Below are 11,330 nucleotides of genomic sequence, written 5' to 3' on the forward strand. Positions count from 1 at the left end.
GTAGAAAAATGTAAAGAAAGATAAAGGGCTGGTACTTCAAAAAAATGTAATATAAACTGGGACATCTGTACAGTTTCTTGCGCTATCTAACTTCTTTTTTTGGTAGCCTTCTCGAGTTCAGTCTTTCTTTTCTTTATGTGTTCAGCAGTGCTGCTGTAGGTACCGCTGGTGATGAGAAGTGTGGCTGTAGTTTCTCTGCCATTCTTGTCGTAAACAGTCCCTCACAGCTCCAGCAGTGTGTTTCATACACCCGGTCACGAGTCAGCACAGGGTGGGCAGTGTGGTTAGGTAAGGGCAGATTGATTGACAGGTAGTCTGTTCATACAAATTGAGGGGCCGGTCAAAGTGATTAAATTATGCTTTTGAACGGAAGTACCTACCCAAGCTTTAATCACTGGCAGCAGAAAGTCACATTTTATCTCTTCCTTTTATTGAAGAAAGTTTATATGATCAAAACTTCAAAATCCCAACTCCAACCCCAGTGTTCTAAACGCGTGTATGAAGATGCAGGACTCTGTAAAGTGTGTATAGGGAAGTCAAACACAGACCGGTTTGCGTCCTGGGGGAAACCAAAAGTCAAAAGTTGACTTATGTAGGTAAGTAAACACTATTTTAACTCAGTATAGTGATGTTTGCTACTTCCTGTAAACAAACAGCCTCTTCATTTGTTATGCCTCTAGCACAAACGATCTTTGATGCGTCGTCATCTTTTCGTCCAGCGCGTCCTGATGATGTAAGCAACATGAGACAGGGTAGCCTGGGCTCAAGAGGTGGCAGTCGGCAGAAGACACACACAGATGGCTGCGCTCATGGAGCGGTGCAGCGGGGGTGACGGAGGGTTTGCTGGATGTCCGCCGACTGTGAAGCCTTGGTGGCTGCTCGTGGTGGTCCTCTTCTCCGTCGCCTCCCTGCCGACGGTCACCGCGCTGGTGGAGGGCCTGTACTGCGGCACCGAGGTCTGCTACGATGTGCTCGGTGTCACCCGGGAGTCCACCAAGGCAGAGATCGCCCGGGCTTACAGGCAGCTAGCCCGCCGGTACCACCCGGACCGGTTCAGGCCCGAAGAGCCCGGCTTGGAGGGAGAGACCCAAGAGTCCGCCCAGAAGAAGTTCCTGCTCATTGCGACAGCTTACGAGACGTTAAAGGTTTGTCCAAGTGTCTGTCAAAGACAAAGATTCAGATACTGATTCCAGCTGACTATTATGTCTGTCTTGACCTCTTAAGAAGATGTTGATGTTCCTTATGCGGAGCCTGTACGATAATCTTATAGCTCCTCTAATATTCATGAAATGTTGCCTTATGAGACCAGTATAGGGACTTACAGACATTAACAGTGTGTTCACATCCTGTAATACTAGCTACCTTATGGTAATGTAAAATAATGTCACTTTTCTTACATGCTGCAATACGTTTTATTTCGTCTTCTTCTTAAATCTTGATATTTTCTTGATAATATTCATGGGGGACAGGCCTTATGGTATCGATAATATCACTGTACGTGTATTTCTTTTTCATATATTGTAGCATTATTATAATTTTCTGTCATAGTGGTTTACTTGCTATGCTATGGTTTACCATAGTCATAGTTACATCTTTTTAAAATCTCTTTTAGTCCTTTACTTGTCTAATGACACTTGAGCTTTATTGTAAAAAATGTTTTTAACATGTCAGATTATTTTTTCCTTTAAAGACAGACTGCACTATTGAAACAGAATCTTAATGGTATGAACAATATTGCAAAACTGCTTTATAGTGGCTCAGATAAGGCAATTTTAAAACAAACAAAAATGCTAAGAAAATAGTACTCACATTTTTTAACATCAGAAAATAACATATTTGTGTTAAGGGAGTTTTGACTTGAAGCAGGCAAAAACAAATACTATAAGATTGTGTGTTAAGGTATACCTAAAACATTTTGAATGTGCGTCTGACGTGTTTTTTGAAGAAAAAAGTACAATTACTGCATTGAAATCCTTCAAATGACTCAGGTTCCTTTTCCCTCTTTAAAAATACCAGAATTTATTAAAGTGGCAAGTGAAACATTTCCCCAGTGGACACAATGTGTCTTCTACTTCACTGTAAAGTCCATTCACAGTTTATTTGCACTGGAGGCTTCAAGTTTTCACACCACACTTGTGTACATTATGTTAGACCAGGTTTGGCTTCCAAACTATTTGTGACATTTGTCACATATGCTCGTAGGCTTGCTTCTTAAAATTAGATTTTCAGTGAGCACAGAGAAAATTTAAACTTTGAGCAATGAGTGTGACATCAGCCTTCTAGTGTCAAACTCTGAACATATGTGATTCTCCAAAGTGAGGCTCAAACATCCAGCTGGAGGAACAAGAGGAGAAACACAGTTTGGACTGGAGGGGAACATCAAGATGTTCAGCTTGTTTCCCAAAATGTTATTATGGGGAAAAAAACTTGAGATTATGAGATCAATATTTTGATTGCAGTGAGATGATATATATTTTCTACTGTATTTTTATTATCATTAACTGCAGTTGATAGACGTCCAAACAAAGCCAACACATTTTCACTGAATACACTCAAGTATGAAAACACAACATTAGTACAATTGCAACTACATGTTAATCTGTTGTTTTTTTTTGTGTGGCTATAATTAGGCTGGTTTGGTTTTTATTTCTTAATTGTGGCATATACAGTCCCGCAGTAAGCTCCTTTTCTTTCACAACAAACATGAAACATGACATTTACTCTGAGATCCTCTGAGATAAGGTGAGGCCAACGAGTCTAGAGGAAAATGTGGTTACACTCTGAGGCAGAAGTTCCCTGAATAACTTTAATATTCATCAGTATAATCACATAACAGATGTAGAGGAAGGTGTTCGAATGGCAGTTTGGGTTAGTTTCTGTGTCCAATGAGAGAGTGCCACATAGACATGTGACTTTACAAGAAGTTAGTCTAAAAAATATTTGCACCCAAAAACGGACAAAAGAGCAAACGTGTAACTGAGAGATATGCAAATAGCCTGCAGGTATGACTGACGCATTATCCCAACTGAAACACTGGGGCTTGAAATACAGATACTTGTGGTTTGTTAGCAACATAAGCAATATTTTGAAATATAAAAAATGTTTTGGTTTTTGGATTTTTTTGTTTTTCATGTTGAAACCAGGTTTGGTTGAGCTCCTCCTGCAGTTCTTCATAACAGAAACCTTCAAGTAAGAGCAGAAATAATGTGTCATTGTCTGTATGCAGGATGAGGACACTCGACGGGACTATGACTACATGCTGGACCATCCTGAGGAGTACTATCAGCACTATTATGCCTACTACCGCCGACAGCTCACCCCCAAAGTGGACGTCAGGATTGTCATCCTGGTCACCATCTGTGCCATCTCCATCTTCCAGGTACGACTGGATACAGATTCTAAAAATATCGCTCTCCATATTTCCAGCCAGTCTTTCAGGACCACAGATGAAATGTGTGGGAACTGTTTTAAGTCAGAAACTGACTCTGACTCCTGACTCCTTTGGCCCTTAAATGAGTGATTTGATGATCCTGTATAGGTTTTTTTTTTTTCAAAGCCATCAAAGCCAAAAGCTAACATTGATGGTATCCTACTAGCAAGTACTCGCCTCTGTGCCATGTGTCATAAACTATTAAAAACACACCAATGAACCACACTGTTGCACTGGGTGACATGTTCCTTTATCTACCATGTACACAGACATGTAATAAATGAAACTGTGTATTTGTGAGCTGTTTTTAAAAAAAAATACATCTTCAATAGGAACCAACGGGCTGAGAGGCACAGAGTTAAGAAGTCAGAAAGAACACATTGTTGGTTTTGGTCTTTTATGGGATTTCAACTATTCAAGTTAAGCTAATCAAGTTCTTTATTTGTCATATGCACAGTGGTTACAGTGAAGCAGTTGTTGGCAATTAAATTTGTGTTTTCAGGCTTCCTCCAACAATGTTAACACAGAATGTATAATAAAGAAAATTACACAAGTACAATAAGAAAAAGAGGATCTACTCTAAATGTAAATACCCAGGCCCAGGTTGACAGTTCTGCAATGCTAAACTTACTCAGACAGCTGGTAACACGTCAAACTTTTATCACCACTTTGAAAGGAAGCATAAAGAAAGGAAAAGTGAGCTTAGTGTAAGTGACACTATCAAAGCTATCTAGCTAACATTAGCTGTCTGCCTCTGTACCAAAAGTCCTCAAGAATTGAACAGATTTTGTTAATATTAGCTATACATATTAGCTTGTATGTATATAAATATATATACACACATACATACATAAACATACACACACATACATACATACGTACACACACACACACACACACACACACACACACACACACACACACACACATAATTGTTTGCTTGTAAAAAACAAAGTAAATCCCACTCATATACATCGACTCTGTAAATGGCATTTGACATTTTTCATGTTACACATACACATAGAGATGGAAATAAAAGGTGAATAACAAGCAATCATTCATTTGTTTTTTGTAGGTGATAATATGGGAGTGTGGATCTTTAAGATTAATTTGAGGAGTGCTGATGGTTTGCATGGTCCACATTTTATCGTAAGTGTGTCTTGCAGTGTGGGACTCGCGCTGGAATGGTCCTAGTCTCAGTCTTGGTCTTGAATTGGTCTGGATACACTCTGGTCTTAGTCATGACTTGGTCTCAGTTTAGGTGGTCTAGACTTCAACACTACTTTGGACTGTAAAATTTGTAGAAAAATAACTTAAAGGTCCAGTGTGTAGGGTTTAGGGTACGTATTGACAGAATTGGAATATGATATTAATGATTATGCTTTTTATGTACACATAACAGCTACAACATTAACATATCATTGTAAGGAGATGATCACTGTTGTTCACATCACCTGTCAGTGATTTTAATGGTGTGGCTGATCGGTGTATATTCACCTGAAACTAAAAATCAAAGAATTGTTTTCGTTACCTTAGAATGAGCCCTTTATATCAACAAAGGGCGCAGGTCCTCTTCCACAGTCTGTCATGTTGCACTGTCGTGTTTCTACAGTATCCCAGAATGGACAAACCAAACACTGGCTCTAGACAGCAAGAACACAGGCTTTTTAAATTTTTTTTTAACTTTTTTGTGTTTGATGGAGCCACCACATCAACCTGCAACTTCACTTCTAGATGCCACTAAATCCTACACACTGGACCTTTTTCAGATCATATCATCATTAGGGCTGAACAACAGGAAAAGCAGGCAGATAAAAGCCCATTAACACGTAAATCAAATCAATTTTAAAAAATGTTATTTATATAGCCCAAAATCACAATCATATTGCCTCAGTGGGCTTAAAACATCCACATACACATTCATATCTCTCTCATCCAGTACTACAGCTGGCACAGCAGCTACAACGAGGCCATCAACTACCTGGTGACGGTGCCCAAGTACCGAATCCAGGCCACAGAGATCGCCAAGCAGCAGGGCCTCCTCAATCGCACCAAAGAGAAGGGTAAGAACCGCCGCTCCAAAGAGGAGATCCGGGAGCAGGAGGAGGAGGTAATCCGTGACATCATCAAAAACAAGATCGACATCAAGGGAGGCTACCAGAAGCCCAACCTGTCAGACATCCTGCTGTGTCAGATTGTGCTCTTCCCCTACTACCTGACCAACTACGTGGCCTGGTATGTCTCCTGGGTTTACCGTTTCACCATCTGTAGAGAGCAGTACGGAGACGAGGAGAAGATCTACATCATCAGGTCAGTTCTTGTGGAAAGTTGAACGTAAACACAGTGTTGTATTGTACTCCTTGGATGAATGAGATGAATCTAGACACCTTTATGTATTTCTTACATCAGCATCCTCTCAGTGCCAGGTTACCTCACAGCAGACTCTGTTCTTTAATTCTCAGGAGATACATGAAGATGTCTCAGTCTCAGTTTGATAGTCTGGATGAAAACACCAGACAGTCCTTTTTGGAGAGACAGCTCTGGATCAAAGAAAACTACGAGGTTTGTCACTTTAAATGCTCTCCCTGTTTTAGTCTTTCCATCTTCTCTCCTTCTATGGCTTCATCTGTACATTGGACCTCTTCCTTTATTTCCTTTCTCCTCTCTACTTTGGACTGGACTGGAGTCTCTGTCTGTATGTATATACTGTATGTCTGTGCTACCATTTTCTTGAGAGCCATTCATCCGATCTACATAATATCAGTGAATGCTTATGCTTAATCTTAATTAACTCCAATGATTATTATTGGTGACCACTCACAACCAAAATAAATACTAAGGGGGGACCACTCTTTTACAAAATCCTCTAGGTTTGGCTTGATGTACATCCTCCTAAAATAAAATTTGCATAAACGACCCTAGTGTGTGTGTTTCAGGTGTACAGAAAGGAGCAGGAGGAGGAAATGAAGGTAAAAATGGCGACTGACCCGAGGATGAAGAGGTACCGCCGCTGGATGAGGAACGAGGGACCAGGCAGGCTGACATTCATCGACGACTGACCGCCACAAGCTGCGTCTGTAACATACACACCTGCCTCAGTGCCAACATATACGGACAACACACGCCATGCTGTGTGGAGAAATGCCTGTACAGAAAGATTAACTATGCTTGTTTATATAGTGAGAGATATTTTCATAGCGATCAAGGCCCTTAAAGGGGACGAATAAATGGAATAAACTCTGAACTGGGGCTGCAGATTTTTGAGCAGTTTTTTACATCTTTTTTTTCTCTGTGTAATTCCATTCTTTCCTGCTGGTAAAAACAGATGGATGAATGAGTTTTGGTGCCTGAGTTTTTGTGAAATTATTTTCTGTTGGATATGTGACATCATCCAAGTGCAAGGGGACAAACGCCACCTAGTCACCAGAAGGCTACAAGTTTGACCCCGACAACAGCCAACAGTACTGTCAAAGTGTCCTTGGGCGAGGCTTCAGACCCCCACCTGCACACTCCTGTGTGCTGCTTCAGAGTGTCAGCTAAAAGTGCATTAGAATTTATTGCTTTTATTATGAATAAAGCAAGGCCAGGGAGTATTTTTAAGAGCAGTGACATTTAGTTAAATCCCCACTTTCTTCCCCTGAGTCAGATGCAGGACATGTTAAGCCTAGGTTAGCACAAGGACTGGAAGCAGGGTGTAAGCCTAGCTCCATCGTAAGTAAGAATAAACACCTTCCAACAAGTCCAAAGCTGTCTGATTTACATGTTGATCTTCCTTGCTAAAAGAAGAGGGAAGTGATGAAGAGATGGAACTGATATCCATCTTCTCATCTGACTGGGGAATACAACAAACAGTGGGTTCCTTGTTGACCAGAAGGATGATCTGATGATTTGATCTGTGTTGTTTCTATCAGAAAAAAAGCAGAAGCAAAAAGAGACAAGCACATCATTCAAATATTTGTCTTATTGTGTAAATGGAAGCCAAAGTCATAGCTGCAATTATCTGTAAATTGTGCAATGGCAGATGTCTTTCACACAGTGAATTTGTTATCATGGTTTCCACTTTGTGTCTTCAGAAGTTTAGGTGAATACTTACCGTTTACTGCATTTTAAATTACTTGGTTGTACTTCATTTTATTTATTGATTCAGATTTCACTGGTCTCTTTGTTGTCATTTTGGTGTTGAGGCGGCAATAAACTCATACTGTGACTACGCAGTCATTAAGTCTTTGATACGGACATAACCAAATAGGTTTTTTTGATCAATTTAAAAATGCATTTTGGAATACATTTGTGTCAGCCAGTTGAATGTTTGCCAAACCCAACCTCAAAACAGCAATTCCACAATCATAGCCCAGCAACCATAACTAGGCATGACAGGCCTATTAGGCTTTGGATTTGGACATGCAGCTACGCCAGCTTTTAGCAATAAATCATCTATGTAGCCATTAAGTGGTTATTAAAGACCCTTTCCCAAGTTTCTTATTTAGATCAATGTAAGGACAGCGCGACATAGCATCTCGACCAACTCATGGAGCTAATGTTAGCCAAATTAGCTAGCTAGGTAGAGCTAATGAATTATGCTTGTGACAGTTGTCATTTCAAAGTCGACTGCTGGTTAAAAATGAGAAGCTGCCTTATGGTGATGCTATATTTGTGGTACATTTGGATGAAAAGTTATCTAGATGGAAATAGAGAGGGGTGAGACAGCTTGTATCATATGGGATAATGGACGCTTTCAGACAGTCTCTTAGAAGGCTATCATATTTTTGCAATTTATTGTACAAAGAAAGTAAATGAAATAGCTGTGTGACAAAAGAAAAAGAACTTGATGGACTTTCATATGCAGATAATTGTTTATAAAGATTAACCAAAATGACTCACACAGAAGAGGACATCTTGGCCCAGGTATCTGTCGCTTGTATATCCTCTGGCTATAACGGAAGCCCCATAACACTGGCCATTGCACATGTCCACCCAGCAATGAATGGGAAGTGCACCCAGCTGCCAATACAGTGGTGGTGTCTGACAATCAACCCACTCTGGAGGGAAGTATCAGGGCTGGACTGGGACCAAAAAATGGCCCGGGCATTTTGGTCCCTGGCGGCCCACCATGGTTATTTACATGATATATGGATGGCGTGTGCTGGCGTGTGCTTACATATGTACTAAACTGTCTCCTCCACTCCCATTTCAACAGCATGGCTTGACTAAACACAGAGAAAGAGAGAGAGGCAGAGATGTGTCACTAGTGTTTCTTCTCTGTTTACCAATGATTAATCATCCATTTCAGCAAAGAAATGTTTCACTAATATTATGTGATAATAATAGGCCTAATTGTAACCTGCAACACCTGCAAACTATAACTTTATGGCAAGCTAAAATAAATAACACTGTAAGTTGGACACCAAATCTACTCAAAGCATTATTTGACAACAAAGGCTATAAAGGCAGTATACATAAACACACACACACACACACACACACACACACACACACACACACACTCACACACACACACACACCTAAACACACACACACACACACACACACACACACGTATGTTTTAAGACTGACTTAATAAAATTAATATATTATATATATATTATTATATATGTATATAATTTCCTAGGTTGACCATTTGCATATAAGCCTACAAATTCCCCAGATACTGTTTAGTGTACACATCCAATAACATTTTCATTGTTGATGCCACGTTGATTCTCCTAACATTTCAGTGGCCTCTCTGACCTCAATCTGTCCCTGCTGCTGCTGGGTCACGTCTCTCTCGTCATCATCATCCTCCTCCTCTCCCTCCTTCTCCTCCTCCGCTACCTCTCCGTCAACCACCTGTGCGCTCGCCCCCGGCGCCGGGTCTGGGACTGCTGGACCCGACCGGGCCGACCCGACGACAACCGCCGAGCTTGTGGTAGCAAACATGTTTGTAATTTTCGCACATTTTGCTGCGTCCTCTTTCAGTATTTTTTTTTTTTTCCCTTAGCTTTTCTGCTCCCCCCTTTCGTTTTTGTTTTTTTCCGTCCATTTCGACATCCACCACACTCCCTCCACCTCCAGTCAGGACAAATGATCAAGAGGGAGGGGAGGGGCGGGCCAACGAGAGCTGAGAGATTTCATTGGACTAGCCCAATGTCCTTCAAGAAAATCAACCAATGGGCCACGTTTAGTGTCTCAGATACCGTTGCGGTCGATAAAAAACTATATCCTTTTTTTTAATTTTTTTTTTTAATTATGACAGTACTGGGCCAGCCCAAATATGTGCATCGGCCCACCGGGCATTGCCCGGTATGCCAGATGGCCAGTCCAGCCCTGGGAAGTATGCACGAGTACCTAATACACACATCAGCAGAGGAATTAAATGAAACAGAGAGATGGTAGGTAAAGAAAGAAAATTAATGAGGGGGACTTTAATTTTAAACATGGAAGTCATTATTTCAGAGACTATCAAATGAGCGAATAGCAGCCAGCCACAGTACCACAGAAGATGTTTCAGTTGATGAGCTGCCACAGTCAGTAGATTACACGCACTTGTGGAGTTCAATTGAACCAGGATGTTTTGTGATTTTATGTTCTAGTAAAAGACACCCTTGGAGTGCATGTTGATGGCTGTGTCCACCAGCTGCCTCAGGATCATCTGAGATAGTAAGTGGGACTAACAGAAGGGACTGTAAAAAAGTACTTTCTCCTGGTTCTTTACAAGGTGGAATAGCCTCTTAAACAACATAACGATGATGAAAAGTATGGCAATAATAAACCAATAAATGTGCACCCTGTTATTTTTATTTAGTGTATCATGGGACGTCCCCCAGCAGTCTAAGCTTGATGAAAAAGGAAAGTTTTAAGCCCACTCTTCGAACTAAAGAGGGTGTCTGCCTCCCAGGCTGGGACTGGAAGATGGTTCCACAGGAGATGAGCTTGATACCTAAAGGCTCTGGCTCCTGTAGAGAAGTGAAAGAAAATACTTAATGATCAGGTTTAGTTTTACCACTCGTTCACACCCCACATCCTAAGAATTACTAGGAATGTTCTTGCTAGATCTTTAAGAGTGACACAACAACTTCTATTGTCATATTGTCTGATCACAGCTAAGAAGCTGATTCTAATGTGTTGGAAAGGGAAAGAGGTGCCCACACTGAAAAGATGGCTGACGGAGCTGACAGACAGCCTTCATCTGGAAAGGATCAGATACTCTATAAAGAACAGAACTGAACAATTTGAAAAGATCTGGCACCACTGCTTTCCTTACTGGAAAAGGAGCGGGCCTCCTGACCTTCTGAATTGGGGGTGGGATTGGCTGAGGGGGGTGGTGAGGGTGAAGGGGTTCGTTCGGGGTATCATTTTGCTGGGTTTTGTATGTTTTTTATTTTCCTTTTTTTTGAGGGGGTCGTGTCTTGGATATTGAACTGTGCATTGTTCTGTACTGGACCTCTGTTTTTTTTAAAAAAAATTAAATATATTTGAAACAACAGGAATGTTCTTGCTGGTCACCTGCAAAACAAATAATTACGATTTGGTCGGTACTTCCTGTGGATCAGTAAATGTTAAAATGTTTGTGACCATGTGTTTGTAAGACTTAGGCTACTGGTAGATAGTTTATGATGGCGTCCGTAAATCAGACTAACTTGAGCCCCCCTGCACCCATCAGAGCAAGCTTGACAGTATGCTACGTCTTCTCACAATAAGCCAAAACCACACAAAAAAAATGTGTTACATTTGTTCGTTTAAACCTACTTTTATTTACAGCTTTGTTTCCCAAAAAGTTGGGTCACTGTAAAATGGAATTAAAAACAGAATATAGTTATTTGCAAACAAACTGTGTTTACTGACAACAGTTCCAGAAATTGGTTAACCCCGTCCCACCCTTGTTTGTGAACAACAGAGTCTT

At 40.8% G+C, this 11,330-nt stretch overlaps 1 protein-coding gene across 1 annotated transcript; it reads left to right on the top strand.

Moving 5' to 3' along the window:
- Positions 1-696: 696 nt before the first annotated feature.
- Positions 697-6,679, top strand: dnajc25 (DnaJ (Hsp40) homolog, subfamily C, member 25). Its single transcript, XM_073478489.1, has 5 exons — positions 697-1,145; positions 3,227-3,379; positions 5,370-5,740; positions 5,893-5,992; positions 6,367-6,679. The coding sequence occupies exons 1-5, from the start codon at positions 798-800 to the stop codon at positions 6,487-6,489; spliced, it is 1,095 nt and encodes a 364-aa protein (XP_073334590.1). The 5' UTR covers positions 697-797; the 3' UTR covers positions 6,490-6,679.
- The last annotated feature ends 4,651 nt before the right edge of the window (positions 6,680-11,330 follow it).

Source organism: Pagrus major, chromosome 12 (genome assembly GCF_040436345.1).
Source record: "Pagrus major chromosome 12, Pma_NU_1.0".
NCBI classification, from domain to species: domain Eukaryota; kingdom Metazoa; phylum Chordata; class Actinopteri; order Spariformes; family Sparidae; genus Pagrus; species Pagrus major.